This window comes from Brachionichthys hirsutus, chromosome 12 (assembly GCF_040956055.1).
Source record: "Brachionichthys hirsutus isolate HB-005 chromosome 12, CSIRO-AGI_Bhir_v1, whole genome shotgun sequence".
In the NCBI taxonomy this organism is placed as follows: domain Eukaryota; kingdom Metazoa; phylum Chordata; class Actinopteri; order Lophiiformes; family Brachionichthyidae; genus Brachionichthys; species Brachionichthys hirsutus.
The window spans coordinates 12,203,614-12,231,112 of NC_090908.1; the positions used below are offsets into that span (position 1 = coordinate 12,203,614).

General features: G+C 50.4%; 1 protein-coding gene across 1 annotated transcript in view; it reads left to right on the forward strand.

The window, feature by feature from the left end:
- The window catches only part of LOC137902658 (contactin-associated protein-like 5), a 37,875-nt gene extending 11,507 nt beyond the window's left edge, over nucleotides 1-26,368 (forward strand). The window contains exons 7-23 of the mRNA XM_068746746.1: nucleotides 572-839; nucleotides 3,664-3,807; nucleotides 3,903-4,062; nucleotides 7,139-7,245; nucleotides 8,249-8,368; nucleotides 10,976-11,176; nucleotides 13,403-13,559; nucleotides 14,666-14,793; nucleotides 15,616-15,786; nucleotides 16,215-16,433; nucleotides 18,915-19,154; nucleotides 20,056-20,283; nucleotides 21,836-21,969; nucleotides 23,022-23,109; nucleotides 23,255-23,455; nucleotides 25,095-25,169; nucleotides 26,175-26,368. Of these exons, the coding sequence (XP_068602847.1) occupies nucleotides 572-839; nucleotides 3,664-3,807; nucleotides 3,903-4,062; nucleotides 7,139-7,245; nucleotides 8,249-8,368; nucleotides 10,976-11,176; nucleotides 13,403-13,559; nucleotides 14,666-14,793; nucleotides 15,616-15,786; nucleotides 16,215-16,433; nucleotides 18,915-19,154; nucleotides 20,056-20,283; nucleotides 21,836-21,969; nucleotides 23,022-23,109; nucleotides 23,255-23,455; nucleotides 25,095-25,169; nucleotides 26,175-26,368 (2,835 nt within the window). The remainder of the gene's footprint in view (nucleotides 1-571; nucleotides 840-3,663; nucleotides 3,808-3,902; nucleotides 4,063-7,138; nucleotides 7,246-8,248; nucleotides 8,369-10,975; nucleotides 11,177-13,402; nucleotides 13,560-14,665; nucleotides 14,794-15,615; nucleotides 15,787-16,214; nucleotides 16,434-18,914; nucleotides 19,155-20,055; nucleotides 20,284-21,835; nucleotides 21,970-23,021; nucleotides 23,110-23,254; nucleotides 23,456-25,094; nucleotides 25,170-26,174) is intronic.
- The last annotated feature ends 1,131 nt before the right edge of the window (nucleotides 26,369-27,499 follow it).

Here is a 27,499-nt window from a genome sequence, read left to right on the forward strand (position 1 = left end):
GAAATGTCATCTTAAATGGTTTTTCATCTGGGCTCGTCGACCGCAGGGTTCGGAGCGAAGGCGCGGCGCGGATTCGTCTCAGACGTCCAGCCGTTTCGCTGAACCGCTATGACATCACGGCCTTCGGAAAACGTGTTTGATTTACACGTGAACATGCTAAATTCTGAAAATGGGATTTATTTTGTGTTATTTTGTTTTATTTGTGTTTTGGTAAAGGAGGAAGCTAACAGCTAGCCTTGCTCAGGGCGAAGGCTAGCTGTTAGCTAGTGTAGCCATTCCTTCTTTATGCTAAGCTAACGACATTCTGGGATAATGGCTACAACGTGTGACGCACTTCAGTAAATGTCTCCATTCATATATTGCCTTATCGGCGTTTTCTTTATTCTACTGTGGAACGATCTTTGCAGCCTTTTTCCTTTTATAATTGGGAATTAGCATTTTCGTCAGTTCTTCTACCATCTGTTCCATTTTTCCGAGTATCACAATGTCCCGTATTCCAGGTGTCCCACAACGAGCTCGCCCTGACGTGTCGTCAAAGCGTCATGTGTCCTTGGGTTTTGTCGTCCTCCAGGGCAACGTGACCTTCTCGTGCTCGCAGCCCCAGCTGGTGGCGTGCACCTTCCTGAGCTCCAGCAGCAGCTTCCTGTCGCTTCCGCCTGCGGCGTCGGCCACCGGGGGGTTCTCTGTTCGCTTCCAGTTCAGGACGTGGAACCCAGATGGGCTGCTGCTCTCCGTGCAGCTGAACCCGGAGCCCCAGAGACTGGAGCTTCAGATCAGCAGCAGCCGGCTGTACCTGACCCTCCACACCTCAAGACGACAGAAATCAGACGTCTCCGCCGGTGAGTCCAAACGCACACGAAAGCGTGGCAGAATGACCGCTCCGGCGCCGCCAGTCCCCGAGTTCATTCATATTCACAGGATCGCATTTCGCCTTGGCAATCTCCACTAAACCATGCAGGATGTTTGCAGCAAAGAAAGTTCAAGTCTGGGGCGGATCCAATAAAAAAGAAAAAATTGGTTTGCAGCTTTTTTTTTTTAACACTGGAAAATACGTTTTTTTTTTTCACCATTTTTGTGAATCGAACATAAACTAGCTGATAGATGATGATGAAACTGGATGGAAGACGGGACAATCTCCCCAAGAAGTCACCACTGACTTCTGGAGTAGATGTGAATAAACAGGTGGATGCATTTTATTTTCATTTTTATTCCCCCCCCCCCTCCCCCCTTTGGGAGAACTCTGAGGAACTCTTGTAGAACAGTTGTGGATGGATCCCCGTTTTTGATTTCATCGTGCAAGAAACAAAATATAGGTGTCGACTATAAATTAGGATATAATTTGTGGGAAGGAGGGGCCGTTTGGAGGCAGGTGCTCTACCTTGGCGGAGGCTCAAATGTTCTTCTGACATCCTTTATGTCTTTAAAATGTACATTTGACATATTAAACATGACCTTTTTACAATATTCCACTGATCTAGCTGTTAATATCACGCCAAGCTACAAGGGAAGATATTATTGCTTTGCTTTAGTGAGTAAAATTTAATTCAAGCATTGCTTTTTTTTTGAGGAATTCCACAGGGTCCTATGATTGAACCACCACCTTTCAGTTTTAATTAAAAAAACTTTCAGCGGAAACAAAGAGAAAGCAAATCGAGCTCAAGCTCATCCCAGCTGCAATTTAAAATCTGAAAACCTATCATCTCAAACTTGACCTTACTGACGTGCATCTTTCTTTCTCTCCATCACACCTGTGGAGACATTGAGCCCCGCCCACATGACCCCGAAACTGCCGCGCTTGTATTATGAGCCGCTCCAAAGCCGCCCGGCTGCTTCCGGACTTAATTAGATCACCTTTGTCCTCAATAACTCCAAAAAAGAAAAAGTTTCTTTTTCTGAAATTACTTGGAGAAAAATATTGTTCAATCCTCTGTGTGGGATTGCTGAGCAAAGATAATCGAGATAAGCGTGATTGTTTTAGGAAGCCTCTTCTCACCGACGGTGGGCTGCAGGGAAATATAGGCGGAGGAGGCGACCTACGGGACAATAGTCGCTTTTATATAATTTATCTCGAACTGCATTAAATTACGTGCGCTTTGGCTCTGTCAGTGCACGAGGAGAATAACCCCGAGTCGGAACAGCAAACCAGAAGTTTCCCCGTGAGACAATTCATCAGGACGAAGCCGGATATTAGTTTGTGGCTCCGCGTCTCAGTAATTTCATCTGTTTATTTGGGACTCCTTGTTCCTTGAGTGGATTTTTTTGGAGGTCACAGAAACGATGACCGAGCAACAGCCCTGATTGCGTCTCAGTAACGAATTCAGGCGCTCCTCTGTCTTGAATTCGCCCGGACCCGAAGCATTGCCCATCGCGTGTGCATTGAGCTCTTTGTGGTCGGAGCAGCTGGAATCATTGCGGATGAATCCTCATTGTTCCTGCGGCGCGTGAAGGTCGGCCGGGTCGGCCAGCCCCATCCTGCTGCTTCAGTTAAACGAGTTTCCTGTTGCCTCTGGTGCTGCAAAAACGACCGGAATCACCGGAGACGTTAAAATGCGCCGCTGGTCGCGGATTTATTTAAAAGTGGGGTTCATAGATTTTTACGATATTCCCTGTTCTCTCGCTCTAACGTTTCCTTTTCATCAGAGGCATCGCTGCAGACGGTTTCTCTTGGGCTTGACACAAGCAATGCAATAACTTAGGGGGGGGGGGGGGGAATGCAATTTGCCCCGCGTGATAAAGTGCTGTACTTGAGCTAAGTGCACAAGCGTATTAATGTGGAAAGAATATCGATCTGCGTCTTCCTCTTCCTCGGCGATGATCTGCACCAACAGCGAAGGCTTTATTTTCACACACACACACACACCCCCCCCCCACGACGTCGTTGCCTCGCTCCGACCACGAGACGCACGGGTGTCTGGGATGGCTGGGGGGGGACTCAAAGATGTCAGGCGGGAGAAGAATAAGTGCATGTTTTATTTTCCTTATCATCGCTCTTTCCTCAACAGCGATTTGACACCTCCAGCTCGGCCGGCGGTGGGACAGCGAGGAGATGAGGAGGTGGGACCCCCCCCCCCCCCCTGCGCCACAGCGGTCCCTCGCGGCTGCGTTGCTCATACCATGAAATAGCTAACGGGACGGGACGGGACGGGGGGGGGTCGCCCATGGCGCTCGCAGCCTTCTGGGATTAAAGGTTGTGTTATAATCCGGAGGCGGCGCTGGATAACAAATGAAATTGTCAAGTTTTCCCAAGAGCGCAGACACATCTGATTTTAGACCAACTAAAATAACTCCCAGGGTGCAGCCTGGCGGCCTCGCAGCGCCCGGAAACCGCCGCACGGCTCAATCCGGATGCTAATTTAGTCTGGGTCCAACCCGGCCGGGATTGGAGGCCGGATAAAGGCTGGGAGGCGCAGCCATTTATTTGGAGCCGGCGTCGGCCTCTCGAAGGTTTCAACGAGACGAGCTGTCGATTTAAACGAAATGGCCTGCAGAGGACGCCGAGTCGGCTTTCTGCTCGACGTTTGGGGGGCTTTAAACCTTTTTGTTCTGTTGGACATTTACCAGAAGTTCTCATCTGGTCCTCAGGAAACGGAACCGTGTTGCTCCAGCTAACGTGTCGGATGATGGCGCTCGCGGTTTCAGTGTCTGCTGCCGGTTTACCCGCAGGTCACCGAGTCAACGACGGGCTGTGGCACTCCGTGAGCCTCGACGCCAGGAACCTGCAGATCAGCCTGTCTGTGGACGGCGAGACGCCTTCCACCATTGAATTGTGGGAACAGCTGGACTCCAGAGGCAGCTTCTATTTCGGAGGTCAGCCGCTTCTGCTCGGCGCCGCTTTGAGAAGTCGGTATCTGCTTCGCACGGTGGAAGCCGCAGGTTGCATCACACGTGTCTCTTCCGTTCAGGTTGTCCCACCAAGGACTGCCGTCTCCCCGCCGTGGCCTTCCAGGGCTGCGTGAGGCTCGTCCTCATCAACAGGCAGCCGATGAATCTCAGCCACGTGCAGCAAGGGCTGCTGGGCAATTATAATGAGCTTCGGTTTGACACCTGCAGCATAAGGGACAGGTAACGCCGTCTGGCGCTCTTTATTTATTACTTTATGCACGCTTTTATTCATCGGGGGGGGGGGGATCTTACGCGGAATGTTGACATTCGACCGTCAGGAAGTGTCACGTATGAAAACGTGTCCGACATTACCCGGGCTGGCAGCGCCGAGTTCCTCGCGCCCGCGCCGTTAATTTGTGGACGGCGGCGTGTTGTCTCTGGAAGTCACTGACATCATGTCCTGTACAGACAAACATGCTGACAGGGATCATCCAATTAAATTGCAGCAGGAACTCGGCTACACCCTTCTCCGGCGGGAGGACGATGCTAACAAGCGGCTCCCTCCTGGCCTGCGCTTCTTCTCGGGTTGGATTAAATGTTATCAGTTGACTGAATAGCGTGGAGACGAGCGCCGTTCAATCCTCCAATAAGATGCATCCGTCGTCCCGTTTCTGCCGTAATGAAGAATCACCGAGGGGCTGCGTCTCAAAGCGGCGTTCCGCTGCTCGCCAATTATCTCAGCGGGTTTATTTACACACATTTGTTTTGGGTTTTTTTTTTTTTAGCACAAATGAACAATTTAGGGGAAACGCTTGGTGACAAACGGCGTGAAGACGACAGCCATCTGCTGCCGACGGCGAGCAGCAGCCGTCTCTGATGCATCAGGCGAACGAACGCCGGGCTGCCTTGCTCAATGTCCGTGTGACGAATGCATGTTTGGGGAAAAGCGACTCATTTAGCATCTCTAATAGAATCTGCAATAAAAATCACCGTAGAAACAAGGAACTCATTTATTCACAATTAAAACTGGCGCTTTGATGCCTTTTCTGGTTTTGTTGCGATAAATCTCATCTGATCGTCCCTGCATTATTTCTTCTCTCTCTCGTTCTCTTTTTATTTGGTTATTCCGCTCTCCTAGCTAGCATAGTTTCTTTGCTCAGCGCTGTTTGTGGTAGCTGGGCGTGACCCACGCTAACCCGGCTAGCTGGAAGCCGGCCGTCGCCGCCTGGCTGCTGTGTGTCTGTGCGACTGAAAAGCTTTCCCGGGTTCTAGGCGGCGCTGAAAACCCTGGAAGGATCTTCAGCTAACGCTCGCATGGCAGGTCGTTGCACCTTGAGTAGATGCTAGCATCAGCAGCTAGAAGCTAACTGTTGTTTTGTTGTTATTTTGGTGCTATGTGGATTAATCTGAGACAGGCTGGATTAGAATTATTAATCATCATTGGACCTTTTATTTACAAATTAATTATGAGGTAGCGACACGCGAAGTCAACGAACCCAAACAGGAAGCTGTCAAAAAAGCACCGATGTGAAACTAAAGGACGTTTTAATTAGGGAGATGAAGGAGTTGAGGAAATCCACTTTAGATGAATATTAAAGTAAACAAAGCTGCGGGAACTTGACATTTAACATTTCGTTTCTTCAAATATCTTTAAATATTAATAGTCACTGCATAATGTGTTTCATAAAAAAATAAAACATATCCAAAGAAGTCAAGCACATCAACGTGCATTATGCAGAATAAAGTGCGGAGATAGCGGAATCAAAGTTTCCTGTCAGTCTAGATCTCCGCATAAAACGCACGACAAATTTCAGTTCATTCCACTTTAGAGGTGTTTATTTTATTATTTCTCTCCACATATGAAGATTTTACGACCTTTTGAGTCTGCATCTCGTAATTGGTTGGTTTTGTTTTTTGCATATTCCCCTTGCATGGATGCTAACTAGCTAGCTAGCTATCTATCAGAGTTGTTCACTTCTTCTTTGTGGATAATTAAGCATTGTGACTGTGGCGACCACTGTAATTCCATGACCTGTAAGTGCCCCCCCCCCCCCCCATGAAAACAACAGAAAATAGCTTGATGGTAATTAAACCAGCGGCTGCAACCTCATCCGTGTTGCGGCTGGGGGGCGCGCCGCTGCCGTTCATCGGTGGGAGATGAAAGTGTATGAAATTATAGATGCATGCTAGACAGGCTGGCAATTATGTGAAACTGAAGGAGGCTCGGGGAAGGGACTATTAATCAGAAGTGCGGTTTGAAATTTCTGCGAAGCGCTCATTGTGTCAAAATCCCATTAACAGGCAGTCGAGTCTGAAGGTGACGGTAATGCTTTTATTTTTAGAGAAACGCCTTGACAGTGTCAGCGTTTCTTAAATTCAAATAAAGGGCACACGCTATGAGACGCAGTCGTTTCACGGTTGTTTGGGATATTTTTTTAAATGAAACATGAATAAACAGCAAATTAGTCTGTTCGGCGAGTTCCGAAGCGACTGTTCGTAATTGCATAGGAGAGAATAAAAGGAGCAGGGGTGTCGCTCGGCTGATAAATAAAAGATCAGGTTTGCAAACACCAACAAAAGAAGTCTCTTTATTGCTACCTAATAAAAACGCCTGAGAGGTTCGCGTGATGTTTTGGTGGGTTTTTGCCGCCGTAAAACGGTTACAGTTTAACGTCATTCCTAAACACGGGAGATTAAACAGCGTTTCAGAGACGAGGAGACGGTTCGATTCACCTGCGTAAAGCGCCGTTCTGAACGTGCTCGTCTTCGACCTGGATTAATGCCAACGTGAAGCTCGCATCTATTACGTGCTATGAGGCGTCGTAATGCTTTATAACCTCACTCGAACGCAGATAATTGTCTCTGCGGCATTAACATAACAGGATGTGTTATAACACGTTGTGTCTGCTTATGCACACATAAGCCGGAGTGAGGATTCACAGTATGCTATAATACTGCAATACCCTTCATAGTGATTGTATCAAGTACTAATGGGTGCATGTCTGATAGCAGTCGTGACGCATCATAAGCTTAAAAGTTCAACTTTAGAACCAGAAATGTCCACGAGAGCCTTGAGATTACAATTCATTACGTCACATCTATAACGTTTTATTCATGTCGATGTAGTGCATCAGAAACATTCTGCTTGTGTTTAAGAGTGGCGTTATAATGCGTTATAAATGCATTATAACACAAAAACAGCGTTCTCCGTTACATCCTCTGAGTTTCTGCAGACTAAACAAAGCGATAGCCAGACTCCATCCATCACGGAACCGAGCCGCCGCCGCCGCGTTGAAACTGTGTCGTGTTTTTCCAGATGCCTTCCCAACCTGTGCGAACACGGAGGCCGCTGCTCCCAGATGTGGAGCTCCTTCTCCTGCGACTGTTCGGGAACAGGTTACTCCGGGGCGACCTGTCACAACTGTGAGCAGTCCATCTCGTTTTTCACCTAATCTCAAGTCTGCCATTAAACCCTCTGCACCTCCCCGTATATTCCGGGCGTACTGAACTGTGTCATTTGATTCAGCACGCACACACACACACGCACACACACGCACACTTGTCTTGCTCTGAGCTTTCTAAAGCAAAAACGAGAACCTGCCCGAATTCAACCTGGCGTGACCTTGCTCTATTTTTCTTTTTTAGCTTCAGACTTTCCGGCTCCGCTTTTTCCTCGTGCGCCTCATTCTTTTTGACGATCCTCCCAACGTGACTTTGATATTTGCAGAAACCGTGTGCGACACGTTTTCTGCGCATGTCTGAGCACAAATGACAAATAAGAGCTTCTGCTGATTTTAAAAATATTTCCAGCAGCTGGAGAAAAATTAAAAAGTCTAAATGTCAAGTGGAATCTTGATTTTTCAAGCAGATGAAGGTTTCTAATTATTTAAATTACCACAATTAGAAATAATCTCCTCGCTGCGGTTCATCAGCCGACACGCGGGTCGCCGGCTTTTGTCCACTTCGCGCCATAATCAAGGCCCCGTTGAATAAATGCGTCGTTATCGTTAGTGAAGACACACACATGTGAACTGATGTGTAGCTCATCGCTACGGCAACGGTGGAGATTATCGTTACACCCGGGGCATAGCTCACACCTTGATGTTACCATGGTGACCCAGCATCATTCCAGATGAAGTCACGCCGGCTTAATGTGTGAAACCTGTTTTCGTCCCGTTTTAGAATCGCATGTTAGAAGACGTGCGAGGCAACGCAATCCGGCGTGAACGTTTTAAGATATCGTGCATGCACACCTATGCCGACATAGGGGCGGGGCTTGCCTTTTGGTCGTTTGTCACGTATGTAAATGTGATATTAAAAACGGTGGCACCCAGCTTTTTATAGGGTGGGAAACGATAAGCTAACAACAAGCTAGTAAAGTCAGGGCAGTGCTTATTCCTGACCCCACCCACTTTGCTTCCTCCAGCCATCTACGAGTCGTCCTGTGAGGCCTACAAGCTGATTGGCAGCTCCTCGGGCTTCTACGCCATTGATCCGGATGGGAGTGGCCCCCTGGGGCCCGCGCAGGTGTACTGCAACATGACAGGTGAGATCATTGCGGTTCACATGCTGTCACCTTTACTCTTCCCTGAGATCCTCTGAGAACTGTCTGAAAGCCGGGAGTAAAGAGTCCGCTCACGTAGCGTTGGCCCGGATCGATCCGTACCTCCGGGAACCGACAGTTAGCCGTCCAGTAATAAATCACTGCAGCCGCTCCAGACGGTTCCTGGGAGTGGGAGCGCCACAGAAATGCTTTCGTTGCCACGTCTTCGGGCTGTTTTCACGCTGGACCTGTTTGTTTAGCGATGACACCGGGGGGGGGGGCGACCAACAAGAAAACCGTCTTGTGCTTTTCATGTTTCCCTTGGAATCATTAGAAGTTGAAGCGTCGTAAATTTAAAAAGTGTCACGACAAGAGTGGGGCGTAACAAGCTTCCGAGTCTAAAGCCTGATTATTGCCCCCCCCCCCCAGGGGGAACGATTTGCACGAGAGCGCGGCCTCATTAGGAGCATTTCATGGCAGCCTGCCATTAAATTATGTTTGAGAGACTGACATTCTGAACCGTGGATGAAGAGTGTCCAGGATGCGTCTCTCAATCCGCTCATTAGGTGATTGTGATTTGACTCGATGCCCCCCCCCCCCCCCCCCCGACTCCTCGTCCTACGGAGTCCCTCCCTTCCTGTCTCGCCCCTCGACTCCGACGACATTTGCTTCCACACTAATCAGACACTCCTGTGAATATTCTTGAGGTTATTTGTGAAGATGGTCAACATTTATGTTCTTCTTCTTTTACTGGATCAGCCTTTCGCCTTCGCGCCTCTGTTTGCAAAGCATTCTGGGGATTCTTCTTCTCTACCACGTCTTTTGGAGGATGTCCTGGAGCACTAGATGCCCACCAACCCTCCATCCATCAAAGAAACAGCAAGGGCTAAGGGAAGCATTGGGGTCCATCTCCTGGGGACCAAGAATGTCCATATCAAATTCCAGATATCACCTGATCAGCATGAAATCCTTCTAAACACCCCTTTTCGGCAGCATACTGAGCTATCCCGTTACTAGGGTGAAATCAACCATCCTCTGAAACCCAGACCTTCCTTATTGCGCCGTCACACCTGCCGTCTCGGTGTCACCTGGGACGTGACATCCGACAGGGAGACGGCGGGACGCAACCTGATCCACAGTCCTGTTGACGTGCAGGACAAAACACACTCGGTTGAGTTTTGACACCGTGGAGACAGCATTCATGACGGAGCTGTCACAACTTCCTCGGCTTCTTTGTCCTCGTCAAGGTTAACGTCCTGTGATGCTACAAAGGGGAACGCCGTTCTAGATTCCCCCCTCAAAATTCCGGAATAATGCGGCGCCTCAAGTTGACCTCAATTAAGCAGTCTATTAGCAATGTAAATAAGCCTAAGCCTGACAACCTGATGTGAACGATCTCAAAGTGGGGGAGGGATTCTCTCTCACGGCGAGTAAACACGAAACCCACTAATGGAAACGGAAGGATTCCTCGTCTCATTTCTCATTTTATCGGACAAAACCCTTCGATGCTTTTTTGCATTTAAATGCATCGGAATTTGCAAGGGAAATGCTGCCGAGATGGGATTCCGGGGAACGTTCTTTTTGCACACATCGTGGGGAATCGTCGCTCGGAAGGCCGCGCCGCGCGTTCGTTCGACTTCTGGTCGGATTAGTTAAAATGCCAGCAGGAAATGCCAACAACACCGACTCGCTAATGAACGGCGCTGAGAGAGTGACGCTCAAATGGGTCATAGCAACGAGATAAATCCAAACAGCCACTGTAATACTACAGGTTTTTATCAGCTCATTAATCTTTTGCTTGTGAACTTTAAAAAGTAGCTGCAGGCTTAACTATTTGTTTGAATTACAGATTCTTGTGCGGAAGCCAGACGCTATCGTGGCTAGCTGCGGCAGCTAAACTAAAATACTTGTTTGGGACATTCCATCTTTCTTTCATCATAAACTCTCACATCCAGGTTTTTTATCATGTGTTTAACATCATGCACATCTTTTATTCTGGTAATTAATTTGACTGCTTATTTTAATCGGACCCCAGGAAGATGAACAACCGCTGCGTGGGAGCTAATGGGGATCCAAAGAAAGAACAACAAAGAATATTAATAATTATATGTACTTGAAAGCAGTTTTTTTTTAATCTTTAATTGACTTGTTATAAAGTTTTCCCAAGTTATCCTCTCTCGGCGGGTTTGAGTCTTTTCTGTGATGCTACCGCTGTTAGCTAAACTTAGCAATGCTAATATTCTGTCAACTCCTGAATGTGAGATTATTTAATTGCTGAAGTAAAAATATTTACCTTTGAACTAATTGATTGCAGTAGAAAATAAATCAATAAAAATATGCCTGTTTGTATCCAGGCAGTGCTAACGATGTGCTGACGCTAACGCACAAGACGTAGCGGGGTTCGTGCTAGCATTGAGCGTCACTTTTACACAGTTGTAATTAGAGGTGTGGACCAATGGGACACATTGTTAGCAGGTGGACGTAGTGGGACGGTAAAGTCGTGGTGTTAATGAGCGTGTGCTAAGCTAACGACGTGCGCTACAAGGTGTTTTTTGAGGTGTTGTTTTGGGGCTTTATGCTAACGGATTTGTTTGTGTTTCCTTTGTTTAGAGGAGAAGGTGTGGACGGTGTTGTCGCACAACGTCCCAGCTGCAGTTACAGTCCAAGGCTCGTCTGTCCACAAGCCTCACATCATGTCGCTAAACTACAGCGCCTCGGCGGAGCAGCTCCGCGCCGTCGTGTCCGGGTCCGAGCAGTGCCAACAGGAAGTGGTTTACAACTGCAAGAAGTCCCGCCTCTTTAACACCAAAGGTGAGCCTTGGTCCCTCCTCAGCTCGAGCTAGGGAACAGAACCAAAAACGTCCGTTATAATCTGCAGAAAAGCTGAATGGCGGTTCCAAGAGGTCACCGAGTTTAAAAGATAACGAACCAAAACACAAGTTGGACATTTTTTACACGCCGTCGTGTCCATATTCTGCATAAACAGTTGGATATGAGATAGTTTGACAGCCATAAAGCCCATTTAATGAAGGATGAAACGGAAAGTCTTTAATTGGAGGTACAAACTGAAGGCATGTCAGATCTGACTGTTTCACGGAAGAGTGTGGTTTATTCCTTCTTTATCATCTCTGCAGCTTTCTTCATCTTTAATGTTACACTTCCTGTCTGAGCCCCCCCCCCCCTTCCCCCACGTCTGGGGCTGCTGATTAGCTTCACCCTGGTCTTATTAGCTTCCTGCTTCTGGATTTGTGTTGCTGTTGTGGTTTTGGGCTTCCCGTTTGATGCCCGCCTTCCTCCGGCGCCTCCGTGCCTCTTGCTTGTTTGATATGACGCCGCTGCTGACGTAAGGCGATGCGGCGCAGCTCCAATCAAATGTTTTGTCTTTTATTTTAATTTATTCTCGCCGTAGACGCACATCCTGGATTGTCTGAGGTTTGCTTTCCTCCTCGCGTCTTCGGCATCGGCCGGCGCAAAACGAATAGTGCGTTGATCCTGCAAGACGATTGGCTGCTCGCCAGGCTGAGCTTTTGGCGTGTTTTGTTTGGAACTGGAAGTCTCTCGTTTCTCCGGGACGCCCAGCTTCTGCTTGTTGTTCTTCCCAATAAAACGTCAAACCTCAAACGTCTCCGGCTCCGACGGCGTTTGCTCTTAAATCGTGAAACATTCATGAAGTCCCGGATTCTCCCTGTTCGTTCCCTGCATGGGAAAACAAGGTCATTATTGCATCCGACATCAAAGAGAAGAGGAGCACGGGCAATCTTCTCCTCGCTGCGTGAACAGCGAGCCGCGCCGAGGATGCCTCTGCTGTGGCCGTTTCAGTGCAGATGAAAAAGGGGACATGTCTCTTTGCGTCTCATTTTCCCAAACATGGACACGCAAATGATGTCACTTTGGACAGGGAACATACATCAATGAATTATTAGACAGCGTTGCACTTACCGCGCTAATTTACAGGGAGGAGGGAGGAACAAGCAGCACAGCTGGCGGGAGCCGCCTTCCGGGACTGAAGGTGCAGACGTGTACCAAGATCTTGTGAAGTTCACCCCCGGTGGAGGACTTGGGTTGTGCAACTTGTATCTCCTGCCGCAGACGTTCGCCTGTTTAATGCGTTTGTAAAGCGACCTCGTGCATTCTCGTTATTTAAAGCTCGTTTTTTAACACCTGTCATGAATCCGAGGACTTTTAGCGCGATGGCGAATATTCACGGCAGCAGCGAAACGCCCTTTTTGCAGGCTCGTACTTGCCCAGAAAAAGGTCGGCGTTGACCGTTGACCTCCAGGAAGCACCGAGGAGGTCACGTCTTTCCTTCATCCGTCTGTTGGTTTGTCTGTCTGGTCGCCGGGTTGCTCAAAAGGTCAGGGAGTGACCCACTGGGTCTTAGCCGGGATCCGGGTCGACGTCGGGACCTTTAAAGGGAGTTCCTGCCCGCTCCTTCGCAACCGCAAACGCAAACCGTAACGAGCATCGCGGACCGCCTGTGAAAAGGTCGGCCCTCGCTCGTAGCCGCCGACGAGCAAATAAGACGCATTTGCTTTCCGCCCGTCAACAAGGCCGGCCAATATCGAGCCAATTTGGAAAAGGAGAGACTCAACTCTCCTTCAGGAAGTATTGATTGTTGCCTTTTGTTATTTGTGTACCTGGTCGGCGTCTGAATCGAGCTCAGGGGAGGGTGCAGCGGGTGCGGGGGGGGCGTGTTATCTGCACTAGGGCAGAGTTTCACACGGGCGAACAGCGAATTGATTGCGATGGGATGTTGTCTGCTGTCATGCACCCACGCTTTGACCAATGGGACGCGTGCACCCCCTGCATAACCCCCCCGCCCCCCCACCACCACTAATGCGTCGCTAATGTACGCCTGGCCAGAAGACGGCAGCGTGGCATGCGACCCTCGATTATTATGTAGTTTAATGGGCTTTTTCCGTGTCGGCGATGCGGGGGGGGGGTCACGCCGTGCGACGGTTGATTGAAGCCGGCCCGCTGAACCCCACAGCGGAGGTAATGACTCCGGCGTCTGATCCGCCTGATCCGTCTTTCCAGATGGCAGCCCGCTGTCCTGGTGGCTGGACCGGGAAGGAGAGAGGCGGAGCTACTGGGGAGGCTTCCTGCCCGGAGTCCAGCAGTGCTCCTGCAGCCTGGAGGAGAACTGCGTCGACATGAACTACTTCTGTAACTGCGACGCCGACGCGGGCGCCTGGTAACGTCTGTTCCTCAGCTGATTGGTTCGCTGGAAGAGATGCTTCCGGGGATAAAAACGGCGCCGTGGCGAGGTCCGGTTCGTCCGTCGGCCGTCCCGATGCCCCGCTTTGCTGAACCGCGTTAGCTTTAGCGAAACTGTAAATTACACCGAAGCCATTTAGCCCCTGCAATTAATTTCACAATCCCATTATCTGGAGGTTGGGAGTTGATTAATTTGTTATCCTGAGAAGAAGAAGAAGAAAACTTTCTTATCCAGAGATAACGGCGAAAAGCAAAATGTTGTCTCCTCTTATGAGCCAAAAGTTAATTGGCGGGGGCAGCTGAAAATGGCGGACGGAGAGGTTCCGGTTATCGATCGAGGCGTCACACTGGGCTTCGATCCGGAACCTTCCTGTCGGGAGGTAACATTCAGATCGCACACCGAGTGCGGCTCCAACTCCAGCCGATCATTCACCCGTAATGTTCGCCGATGAATCCTCGGAAGGTGAAAATCAAAGCCGATCGGTTTCACACCAGCTTCCCGAGATCCCGCGGAAGCGCGAGTTGCTTCCTCTCCGTTATTCCTAAGAGATTACGAAAATGATTACCGGCGATGCCGTTTAGTGATTCCGTCGACGACCTTATAATGGACGTTACGTCCGTAAAGCTCCACCTTGATGTGGTCGTTCCGCCCGTTAAAACGGCTGCACGGACGGGACTCGTGAATAATTGGTCCGTTCATTGATTAATCCAGAATCGAGTGTTTCCCCTTCATTCATCCGTCTCGTCCGAGGAGATCCATCACATCGCAGACGTTACGTCACGCTTTCGGATCAGACCGATCACCCGGATAACGAGGCGGCCGGTTTCCTGCGGGAGCCGCTCGGAGTTCGTTTGTTTCCCGTTCGTTCATCCGAACCCGAAAGCTTCTCCCGACTCGGCCCGGTTTGCATATTTCCTCGCGGCGGTTGTCTGCAGCCTGATAGATTGCTCTCTTTTTAATGTGTTTACTCTGCGTTCTGCGCTAATGCAGAGGAATGGCCGCCTTTATCTGGACCCCCATTAAGGCATCCTGGGGGGGGGCGGCTCTGTGTTCCTATTTATTTCTTTTTTTCTCTGCCACAGGGCTAACGACACCGGCGTCCTCTCCTACAAGGAGCACCTACCGCTGAGCCAGATCGTGATTGGAGACACCGACCGAACGGGCTCGCAGGCCGTCTACCACATCGGGCCTCTGCGTTGCTATGGAGACAGTAGGTGATCACCTCAGCGTTGACGCGTTGCCGTGACAGATTCGGTTGCAGACGGAGGCCCCGATTCCCAGCTTCGGTCTGGAGCGGGCGCCGATAAAACCCGACATGAAATGACTCCGTGCAGCTCGTTGGGAGAAATCCAAATGTCCAGAGATCCCAAAACCGGGATCTCGTACGAGCCGGAGCGCCAGGCGGGGTCACTGAGGATCTGTGATCTCCATGAGACTCGCAGGAGGAATCAAAAATTCCATCCTCGGTCAGATGGAATCACTTTAACTGGAGACGGCGACATTTCCTGAAGTCCTCAAATGTGTCACGAGGAAACGCGTCTAAAGAGACGAAACCGTTAAAAGCCTCTTTTTGTTGACTAATCAGGAATTCTCCCGCATTATGAGACATTATCATAATCTGAGCGGTTTATGCAAATGAGACTAAATTAATTAAAGCAGGTATGAATAGCTGGGAAGACACACAAACGGCTTCTAATCGCTCTGCAGGATTATTTCCGTCACGCCGCCCGGCGATGACCTTTCCTTCCACGCGTGGCTCAAACGGAAGAGTTTGCCGAGAAGCAGCGATCGACGGGAAACGTCGTATTAAAATAAAAAAATAAAAAAACGGCTTCATCCGATTCCGCAGAGAAGAAACGGCGTGATGCGATTATTCCATCGGAAAACCTCTTAAGATTGGAAGTGGAGGCAGACGGGCGTCCGAATCAGGAGTCGAATTTCCTCAAATCTTTCCTGTCTTGTAGAAAAATTGAAGGAGAAGCATTCCGATGCTTTTAAATAATCCGATTTCTGCGTGTCCCTTCGCTTCCAGAGTCCATATGGAACGCGGCGTCCTTCTACCAGGAGTCCTCCTACCTCTACTTCCCGACCCTGCAGGCCGAGCTCGCCTCCGACATCGCCTTCCACTTCAAGACGGGCGCTCCTTCCGGAGTGTTCCTGGAGAACCTGGGCCTGAAGGACTTCATCAGAGTGGAGCTCAGCTGTGAGTCGCCTTTTCTGACCGTCCTCGAAGGCGGCGCGCGTGAAAAGGGCGCCGTCCTCCAGCAGGACGCCCTACAGAAGCTACCGGTCGGACGCCGTTTAGGACGTCCTCCAGCAGGACGCCATGGATTCGTTTGTTAATCCTCGGAGTCTGAGAGAAAACTGTTGATTGCGGTGCGTTTTTTGGGGGGGGAGGAGGAGCTCCAGGATACTCGAGGTCATTGTGTATTACTGCAGTATCAGAGGAAGCGGTGAAGTATTGACGATCTGTCGGCTGAGCTCCCTCGTGAATCCATCCAGGTCATCCCGTTTTCACGTCTCACGTTGCATCAGAACGGGAGAAGCCACGGTTCACCTGACCATCCCGTGTGTGTGTGCGTGTGCGTGTGCGTGTGCGTGTGCGTGTGTGTGTGCGTGTCCTCCTCCCAGCGCCCTCCGTGCTGACCTTCTCCTTTGATGTGGGTAACGGGCCGGTGGTCCTGTCCGTGAAGTCCCACCTCCCCCTGAACGATCGCCAGTGGCACTACGTGAGGGCGGAGCGCAACGTGAAGGAGGCGTCCCTGCAGGTGGACCTGCTCCCCCTCCGGGTCCTGGAGGCGCCGGCCGACGGACACCCCCGCCTCCGGCTCAGCAGCCAGCTGTTCGTGGGTAGGCCGGCGTCCGACACAGAGGATTTAGCTCTCATTTTTGGGGTTCCACTGAGATTCTCAGTCGGATTCCACAGTTGGGTGTTTTTCTACAGCCTGTTGCTAACGATGCTAACACGATGCTAACACAACCTTGACATTAATACTCAGCTGCTCGTTGAAGAACTGAAGCGAGGCTTTTACGTCCACGCCGTGCTGAATGGAGTCGCCAACAAGGAGACCTGGGCGGGGGGGGGGGGGGGGGGGGGAGTCACCAGGTCAACAGGTCAACAAGGTATTAGAGACGCAACACCGCTAATGCTAAATATCTATAGAATGCTACCAGCAAAGACATGAAGGGCTCCGCCGTGCGAGTAATAAATACTAATAATAACCACAGCAATAGTATTAATAAAGTATTATATTGATAATAATAATAGCAGTAGGTAATCATTATTATATTAATAGCAATAATAATTACGATTGTAATATTCATAAATAATTATAATAAAAATAGCTGTAAATTATTATAATTATAATAGTAATAATAATAATAATCCTACATTGAACTGGCGACTCGTCCAGGGTGTGCTCTACCTCTGGCAGATGAATGAATGAATGATAGAGTAGAAAATAGGAGATAAAATAAATGAATAAGACAAGGAGAAGAACAACAAGCACGATAGTAAGAATAGATTTAAACAGACAGGACCGACAGTGAAAGCGCCCCCATCCCGTCTCCGTGACGACGGCCAGGAAGCGGTCCGTTTCCAGCGGCTTTCCGGGTATCGGGATGCGTCTGCCATTCCCTACTTAATGCAGCTTCCTGAGTCGATGCCGATGAGAACGATCCCAAAACATTTCTGCGGGCAATTAGAAGCCGAACGATGAGCGGCGAGCGGAACCCTCGGTGGAGCTGAGAGCCGCAGATAATGTTCTGTGGGTTTATCGCCGGGGGCAACACGTTGCACCCCCCCTCTCCCCCCAACGCCGGGAGAAATGTGGATCAACCTTTGCAGGCGCGATGGCGTTCAAGCCTCTGTCCCGCGTCTCTTGGCGGTGAAGAGACGCTTCAGCTCCCGTTTGTCCTCCATCTTTGTGCCGACGTGGACTCGCAGGAATCCCGGCCTGTCCTGTGTTTGATCATATCTTCATTATTGCCGGCGCCGCTCTTTCTTCTCTTCCCTCCTCTGACATTTTAATGTCCCTTTAATAATAGACCGTCCCTCCAGAGGGGACGGAGGCGCCATTAAAAAAAAAAAAAGAAACGTGTCTTTCTTTCATGTGTTCTCAATTTTAGGCCTCGCTTCATGCACTTAGAGGATCATTTACTTTAAGGAATAATTTATCGGCGCGGGATGAGAGCGGGAAGCGTTGGTCCCGCGTGGGCCTCGGGGGGGGGGGGGGGGGGGGGGTCATTAGCTGGAGCTTTAATTGTTTTGTTGAGAAGTTACGAAGGTGCCGTTAACGTCCCTTTAAACGTTCGAAGGTTCTAATGGAAGGAAACGGCGTTAATGTGCGGCGCCCATAAAACGGCTGTTCCCCTTTATTTTACAACCGGCGCCGAACGGCAGACCATAAAAATCGCTTTTAATTAGATTTCCGTAACTATTTTATTTTCATTTTTTTTTATTGATGTTTGAAAACAAAAAATAAAAGCATCGCTTCGTCGCACAGCTAACAAATAAAACATGGCTGATAAACGCCGTCGCTGCAGACGTTCATAGCATCTATAAAATGCACCGAAGCCGCACGTTCTCTGCGCGGCACTGATCGGCTTCTGACCAATCAGAAGCCTGTAATGTGGAGGAAACGCGCCGTTAAACGCGTTTAGAGCTTCTTGGGAGGGATTTCATGCTGGAACTATTCTCTTTGGGGAGACTAAGGAGCTAAGCTAACCGATCCAGGCGTCTGATTCGGATGCGGCGCGACTCCTTCATCAGGTGCTGTTTGTGGGCGGAGCCAGGACGCTGGTCCAACAGGCGGACGCCGAGCGGACGTAATGGCTTCATGTGGTCAAAGCTCCGCCAGCCGGAGTCTCTCCTTTTATTTATTTACGAGACGCGCGTTTCCTCCCGCGCTTTGATGGGTTGTAGTTCAAAACGAAAGCAGGCGATGGCTCTTTATAAAGGTCGAAGGTCACCGTCGCTGAGGCCCCATCCTGTTTGGAGTGGGACCCCTCCATCCAGGCGTGAAATATAAGTGAAGCCGCCTTCGTTTTAGCGTTTCTAGCTTCGCTGTGTCGACATCCATATTTGAAGACGTGCGGTTCAACCAAAGTCCACGGGTTCAGATCGTTTCCTTTGAAGCTGGTGCGGGGGGGGGGGGGGCTAGCTTCTACGTGCCTCCTGAATGCATCTCTCACTGATATCGGTTGGAAATGTTTGTATATTCTGTCTGACTGAGGACTCGCATCCTCGGCCATAACGGGAATAAAAAGTACATCAAAGAAGCTTCTTAATGCGAGCGTTAGGTGTGACTAACGGCCCGCCGCTCGTCTCAGGGGGGACGGCGTCGCAGCAGAGAGGCTTCCTGGGCTGCATCAGGACCCTGACCATCAACGGCGTGAGCTTCGACCTGGAGGAGAGGGCCAAGCTGACGCCGGGCGTGAGCTCGGGTTGCCCCGGCTACTGCAGCGGCTCCAGCAGCCTCTGCCACAACCGGGGGCGGTGCCTGGAGAAGAGCAACGGCTACGTGTGCGACTGCTCCCAGTCCGCCTACGGGGGCTCTACCTGTAACCAAGGTGGGTGCTGATCAGCTCCGCGCCTAATGCAATTCCTTTAATCGATTTATGGTGATCGCGATGGACAAATAATCAATCACGCCGAGGTTATTCCATTACGGCGCGCCAATAAAAATGCAAGGGCTGCGAGAGGCAATTAATACTTGTCTCGACTCCAGACTCCAAGATCATTTAAAATGCATTAGCCCGAATGATCTCCTGCAGCGAGCGAGCACAAACCGGACCGCCGGAGCTGGACCGGACCGGGCCGGCGCCCGGCTCCCGGCTCGCAGCCAGGAAGCAGCGAAGGCTGGAGATTCGGATTCTGGTTGCGAGACGCACGACTATTTACACTTCAGCGTTGTTTCCTTTCTGGTGAATATGAAACCCGCAGCCTCGCCAGGAAGCAGATAATCCGACCGCCGCGCAGAAATGTCTGTTTCATCACCAAGGGCTGCTGCCAGCCGGAGGTCACGGCCTCCTCGGGAAGGTCACGACCTCCCTGGCGTTTATTTGGTTCCTTAATACACTGGATCATCCGTGCTGCAGCTTGTGTGTGCAGTCGGCGCTGCTAGCGGCGCCGTTTAGCCGTTAGCGCTAGCATTCTGAGGCGATCGTCGTACACCTGTCCAATCAGCCGGGACGACAAAGACGAAGGACATCCCAGATATCCGGGGACGCTGCGACGCCTTGGACGCTACTGATCGGCGTTTCCGGCTGTTTTTAAGCAGGTGTTCGGTACGCTAGCGCAGCGTCTACCGCTACGCCTCTGAAGGAATGCATTGCTTCTTCTCTATAAGGGTGTGTCGATTTTTCCAGCTCGTGCCTTCGGGTGTGTTTTAGCCTTTTAATCTCCGTCGTAGCCGAGCTGCCTGTGCTGAAGTCTTCTCCTCTTCCTCCTCCTCTCTCTCTCCGCCTCCAGAGGTGTCGGTGTCCTTCGACGTGGAGTCCTCGGTGACCTACACCTTCCAGGAGCCATTCTCCGTGATGCAGAACCGGAGCTCGCAGGCGTCCAGCGTGTCCACTGAGAGCAGCAGCAGGGCCAGGGAGGACGTGGCCTTCAGCTTCGTCACCTCCCAGAGGCCGGCCATGCTGCTGACCGTCAGCACCTTCAGCCGGCAGTACATCGCCGTCGTCCTGGCCAGAAACGGTAGGAGAGGGACGATAAATATAGTCCCAGACGCACGCGGAGGGGATAGGATTTAGCATCGGCTCTCTTCTCACCCTGTCAGATTCAGTATATGTCGCCATGGCAACGCATATGGAGACGGAAATGCAGCGTGTGACATCCGAAACCTTTAGTGTTGCCTTCAGGTTCTTAAGCCCTCAGTGTAAATCACAGTGATGTGATTAAACGCGACGGCTGTAGAGAGAAAATGACGATTTATTTCGTGGCGAAAGCCGACACGGAATCCAAACTTATTCCGGTTAAGAAGCTCGGATGACCTTTGTGTGAACGTCTTGTAGTACTGCGGTACAGTAGCAGTAATTCTAAATGACGAGTAAAACACAAATACATAAGTGTGTCACAAATATTCATAAATAAAATGCACAAAATAAAAAACTAGAAGAAATAATTGAATACACACCGGTACCCGGGTTGTGAGGACTGTTTGTGTTTCCACGGTTACCTCCGGTGTTCCCGTCCCTTCCGTGTACGTGCACGTCTGTGTCATCGAACTGGCTTTAATTATCGCCCTGCTGCACACTTAACCATCGCAGTTTTCCTCTTTGAACTCCGGGAAGAACCAATTGACATTTATTTCTGCCGCCGCTGGCATGAAAATGTAATTTCCTGGAAACCTCAAGATCTCCTTTTGGGTAAATTTAACATTTATTGATATTCTGAAGAAGACAAGAGGCTGACGGCGAGGAAGCTGCGGTGCGTTGCTCTGGTCCCGTATCTGCCAGCGTGAAGCGTAGCTCCGCCTCCACGGCGCGTTGCTAACTTTAGCTTCTGCATGAAGCGTTTTCCGGCGTTTGTTGCTGTGGAATGCATCGCGAAAATGCGACAATGCATCCCACTAAATTCAAGAAATGCGCATTAAAGGAGACTCTGCACCTCCCGTTAGAGCTCATTCAGGGTTCAAGGGTCAGACAGAGGGACCAGTTCTAACCCCGCCGCTCTGCAGGCGAGCGATCTTATCTCTAACGGGATGCTCCTGCAGAAACCACCAGACCCAAGAGGGAGCCTCTGAAGATCAAAGGCTCCGGCCCGCGGCTCAGAGGCGGCGTCCTAATGTGCCCCTTTCGTGTCCAATCCGGGCCTCCTGTAAACACCGAAGGGCAGACGAGACGCTTCATCGGCGGTGACCTCCATCCGTAGGCGGCGCTCTCAGGATTTAAAAAGGACTCGCAGCACAAAGCCCTTCACGTCCAGGCCGGGGATTGTGATATTGACCGAGCTCCACTTGACAATGCACGCCGCGCTGACACCACGATCTGGCGGCGATGGTGTGCGTGTGGGAGGAAACACCCGAGCACATATTGACTGATCCTGCGTGGGAGGGGCGAGCCGAGCGATGGAGATCTCAGAAGGCGACGGATGGAGGTCGGATGGAGGGCTCTGTCTATAAATACGCGTCCGTATCGTCTTCTCCGACGGAGCGCTTTAATGCCACGTGTGCGCGCTCGGAGCGCGAGAGCCAATCGGCTGATAGGGTTTCACCATCTGATGCTGGTCGTTTTTTTTTTACATCCAGGGAGTCTGCAGATCTGGTATCGCCTCCAGACGGACAGGAGTCCAGACGTGTTCAGCCCCGCCCCCAACAACCTGGCGGATGGGCGGCTCCATCGAATCCGAATGCACCGCGTGGGGAAAAACCTCTACGTCCAGGCGAGTGGTGCCGAACACGCCCCCCCTCCCTCAGAGTTCAAGACGATGATCAATGACACAAGAGCGAAGTCACAGCGGCGGCGGCGCCGCCTTTTTTAAATCCCCGCCTCGCCTTTTTGCTTCCCCTCTGATTAAAAGCGGGGTCATTTCTGAGCGTTGTGTGGCGACTGGCGCCGCGTGAGAGGGTGCATTGAGTGATGCTCAGGCTAAATGAGCTCGACTGTAGCCACGGGGAGGGGAGGGGGTCACGAACCCAATGAATGAACGCCAGCTGCATTTAAGCTGCTGTCTTTGTCGTCCTGGCGACGCATCTCTCGCAGTTCACCAAACCCCGTCGCGATGCCTTGTGGGCGTCGTAGTCCCCCAGGAGACGCCCGCCTGCTCTGAGGTGGGAGGGGTAGATTCTGCAGCGGTTCTGAACTCCAAGCCGGGTCGTCATCCGGGCCGAACTTACGAATAAGGAAGCGGTGAACTTTACGAGGAATTTTGGAACGATCAATTTAAAGGTTTGAGGAATTAGCCGACCTGCGCTCATTAGCTTCGGACGTGCGTTGCTTAATCTTTACTTATTGATTTGTTCGCCAGCTTCACTCCTCGGCCGTCGTTCCGGACTAAACCTTCAGTTGTGCTGGAATAAAATCAGGGAAATCAGAGTGCAGGGTCTAGAAGGTCCCCGTTCCTCCTTCTGTCCCGCGAATGGAGGGGGCGGGGCTTAGGTTGAGATTTGGGACTGGCGGAAAAAGTGTGGGATTCTTTATGGAAAGTTTTATGCTTATCTTTGAGCGCCAGAGAGGATTTCTGGATTACGCTCCGCTAATATTGCTAATATCGACCCTGCGGCGTTTTTGTAGCGCTCACCAAGCGACGCGACGCAGCGCAGAAGTGGCAGGTCGAAACTCCCCGGAACCCCACCTGGGGCCGGATATGGTCTGAGAGAACGCCGCTGTGGATCCGTAACGTATTGTGATGCGCTGGCGCTGCCGGCGGCGCTGTTAGCTCGGCTTGGATTTCTTGTAATCGGCTTGTTATTTGATTTCCCTCCACTCGACCAGATCGACCAGGATATCCACACAAAGTACACACTGTCATCTGATGCAGAGCTGATCCTAATCAGATCCCTGACATTGGGGAAAGTCATCGGTAAGTCCTCCCGTCATGTTCGGAAAATAGCCGGAAAACTCCCCCCCGCCTCCATTTTCCTTTCATTCGCCACTTCCTGTCTTTATCTTGTCATTCTTGTCTCCGTTGCTCGTCGCGTTTTTGACCGTGGCCCGTTCCTCCGTAGGGACGGAGCACTTGAGCGAGAAAGTGATGCAAGCGGCGTCCAAAGGCTTCATCGGCTGCCTCTCCTCGGTCCAGTTCAACCACGTGGCGCCGCTGAAGGCGGCGTTGACGAACCGAGGAAGCTCGCTGGTGACCATCCGCGGCCCGTTGGTTGAGTCAAACTGTGGCGCGCTGGCAGAATCCACGTCACACACTCTGCAAGGTAAGGCACGCGCACGCGCACACACACACACGCTGCACAGGAATAATAATCAAATAAACCACCTTTATTGTTTAAAATCTACTTTTTCTGCAGGAATCTCTGATCAAATGTGCATTTTTTTTAAACACGTGATATTTTAAGATGGATCGCGGGAGCAGAAAACCACGGCAGGCTATTTCCATAATTAACTGACGTTTCATGGACTCGCCGATTAATCAAAGAAGAATTTTAAAAAAATTAGTCAACAAAGACCGTCCGGGACTAATGAATGTCTCCTCGGCGGGCGGCCGCCTCAGGCAGCTGCCGCGCTCCGGCGCTTTCTCTCTGGCTGCGGTGAATCTCGGCTCGCCGCATCATGCGGCGTCACCTTGTTAGCCGACACGGCGTGCAGACTGAAGTCAAGACTGCGTGGGAATTTTCCACCCAAAGCAGAAGGCGCTGGGTTTGTTTTTACAGCTATATGTTTAAGAGAGCTGTTGCCCGGTTATCTGGTTCCTGTAGCAACATGCTAATTACTTTGGACTGTTGGCAGCTTAGGTATAACGAAGCTGTTGCCTCTGAAGCGTGAGAACATTATGCTGACCTGCACTGACTAACGGTGACCTTTAAAAGATAATGGTTAGACCATGGAACCGTTGGAGCTGGAGCGTCACAATAAATAAATCGTTTTGCATCATTTGAGATCCCAGATTGAGGTTTTCACTGTGAAAACATTGTCGGTGTGAAAGCGAGGATATGTTAATTTTTGGGTATGATGGATTTTTAACTTGCAAAACTAGCTGCTAACCTGCGAAAATGTCACCACAGGGCTGTTCCTCGTTGTGCAGCTTAAATAGAGGCTAACCGGCTAACTGTTCCTCGTTGTGCAGCTTAAATAGAGGCTAACCGGCTAACTGTTCCTCGTTGTGCAGCTTAATTAACAGCTAACCGGCTAACTGTTCCTCGTTGTGCAGCTTAAATAGCAGCTAACACACCAACCACGCATGAACCAGACTCGTATACGCTAAACTGTTTTTTTCTGTCGCCTGTCTGGCAGAGACAGATGTGCTACTATTCTTACTCTGCAGTGACACGTGCATCATGAGACACCCCACAGTTCTCGCACAACAAATCTTCGTTTTAGCTTAAGAGAGTTCATTTTCCAGCGTTCGCCGGTTGCTCTTCTCGAATAGAGGCAACAGGAATAAATATTCCGTCAGGACTCATCTCTTGTGTCTCTTTCTCCAGCACCTTTTTCTCCGCGCTAATCGGTCAAACATATTCCATGCGCCGACCGAATATCGGAAGCAGGGAGAACCCTCCCAGGGTTCCTGATGGTCGGCGCAGGTCGGTTCATTAGCGTCAGCAGAGGCAGCGCCAGTCGCTCTCGTAGGCCAGTTTCTGAGCATCACTGCCAAAGCGCCACGACCTATAAAGAATCCATCATAAAACATGGAGGCCGTGCCAGAAATCGCCCAAAAACTGAATTCATTTAATCCTCGCGCATTAAAATTGTGGTAAATACGACCGGCTAAAGGTGAAAACCAGCGCTAGCAGAGGGGTTAGGGTTAGGGTTGGGTTGGTCTTAGCATTAGCTTAGCTTAGCTAAGATACGGAGCACAGGTTTATGACTGTGTCTTTCATTCTTCTTCTTCTTCAGATCAAACCGTAACGGCAAATAAAGACAAGGAGCAGCGAGGCAGCGCCACCCAGAGGGATCTGGCGGTAATAGCAGGTCCGTATTTCTCTCCTCTTCGGTTTGACACCAACGAAGAAGTCGCCTCTGCGCCTGAATCCAATAAAGTATTTATCTTTTTAGTTTGTCATAAAGTAACTTTAAATCAAGATGCACTAAACCGTCAGATTTGTTTTAGAGAATGCTTTTATCCAGATGATGATGATGAGGATGATGACCTTGAGGAAGGAGGTGCTAAGCTTAGCTTAGCATAAAGTCTGGGAGACATAGGAAACAGCCTGGTTCTTCTCATGTTTAAAAACAAAAAAACTTTGAGTATCATGCATCTTGAGTATTTATCAGAATATGGCGTATCCTTCATTCCTCGTTTGAAAACTATTTTCCATTTTGTGGGGCTTGATGAATTTCCCAGCCCGGAGCCGTCGCCGTTCACCCACGCTTCGCACGGCGACACGAGGGTGGTATCAATCACCTGATCTAACTTCTGACAAGAAATGGATCCCTAATCACCTCTGGGTTCGCTGTAATTATCGTCAATAGAATGCAATAAATACTAATAAAAAAAAAGTTAATGCTGTCAAACAACACAATCAAGGACGCTGTGATAATACTAGAAGCATAAAAAACAGATAAATGGGAGAAGCTCGGCGCGTCGTGGCCTAATTACGCCTCGCAGGTGGGCAGTGATGTCGAAGCAGCAATACTTGGCTCAGATTTAATGATCTCTGCGTCCAATAATAAACCGCCTGTACTTTATTATTTATGTGTTGACTGAAGGCGTACCTGGCAGCGTTTGTTGGACGTTGGTTGTGCACGCCGCGTTCAAAGTCGCCTCCCCCTCCCTGGATCAACAAGCGTGAACGAAAGAAGCGGGAGGCGCACCATTTGACCTTGACGCGTTCTCCGGGTCATGGGCGACGACAGTGCGGCGTTTAGCTTAGCACCAGTCGACATGTAGTTTCCTGTTTGTTCGGTTAACGCACGTCACTGTCGCCGCCCTCACCTTTAAGCCCACTGACACGCCTCCCCTGCTCCACCCCTCAGGTGTGGTCACGGCGGTGGTCTTCATCTCCGTGTGCGCTCTGGCTGCGATCAGCCGCCTCCTCTACCAGCAGCGGCGGGCCCAGAGGAGCGCCGGCATCAAGGAGGAGAACACGCAAAGCACGTACACGGACTACAGGACAGAGCTGCACCTCCACAACTCGGGCCGGGACGCCATGAAGGAGTACTACATCTGACCACGGCGAGCGCTCAGCGGACCCGAGACACGAACTTTACCTCTCTCCTCTAAAGGACTAACAGCCGGACGTCCCGCTGCAGGATTTGCTTCCACGAAACATCTCTGTGTTCCCTGGACGTCTCTCAGGATCGCTGCAAACGCCTGCTAGCCACGCCGGTAACGCGCCGGCGCAAGCGAGCGGACGAGTCTTTACAGCCGTTAGCGTATTTGATGTTGGTGAAACCTTTCCGAATAAAGCTGCTGTGGTTTCTGTTGTTGCAAATCGTGGAAAGCAAAAAAAAAAAAAAAAAAAAAGGCGGACGGAGGGACGCGACGCAACACGAGCTCGGCGAGCGGGAACGCCGCCGTCCGAAGAGCAGCCAGTTTCTCTATTATTTCTACTCGCAAGTCAGGAAATGTCGGCCGGGCCTGTAGGACTCGCTGCTTGTCTTTGTCTCGTCGGTGGCGGTGAAGATCGTAGAAGGACAAAAATGGGACAATACTGCCTATATACTGTATGAGTGCCTAATTTGCATATCCGATTTTTTATTTCAACGTTTTAGAATTTATTCATGTGATTCTCACAAAAGCAGTCGCATTTACATAGAGATGAGCTTCTCGTCCTGTAAACCCGCATCACACGGAGGAGGAACCCCAAAAACAGACATTTGCATTTCATGCCCTGCATCTTCCCGTTGACCATCAGTTTGGGCCGACTCTCGCTAATGAGCTGTTTCCCATCGCACTGTTTGAAGTAGCATGAAAATATCCTTTTCATTTCCTTCGCTAACTAGACGCATCGTAGATCCGCGACTCACGCGTATTTCCCAGTCGCGTCCCTGAGAACTGTTACGCCATTATAGCCGCGTAGGTTTAGTTATTTGCGGTATTTACCTTTTTTTTTTATATTTGTGTAAATTCAACTTCAGAATCACTTTAAAAAAAAAATCCATAGATGTGAGTTTATTGTTTCACAAGAGTAGCAGAAATTAGAAAACGACGCGACGGAAAGTCCCGCCGAAACGTTGCAGACGACTGGCAAGATGGGGAATCGGAAAGTTCCCGCGCTGTCGGACGGCGGCTTGTCGCGTGCAGGAAGTGTGTGCGAGCTGGAAGCCATCGCAGCGGGCGGAGGGGTCGGGGCTAGGAT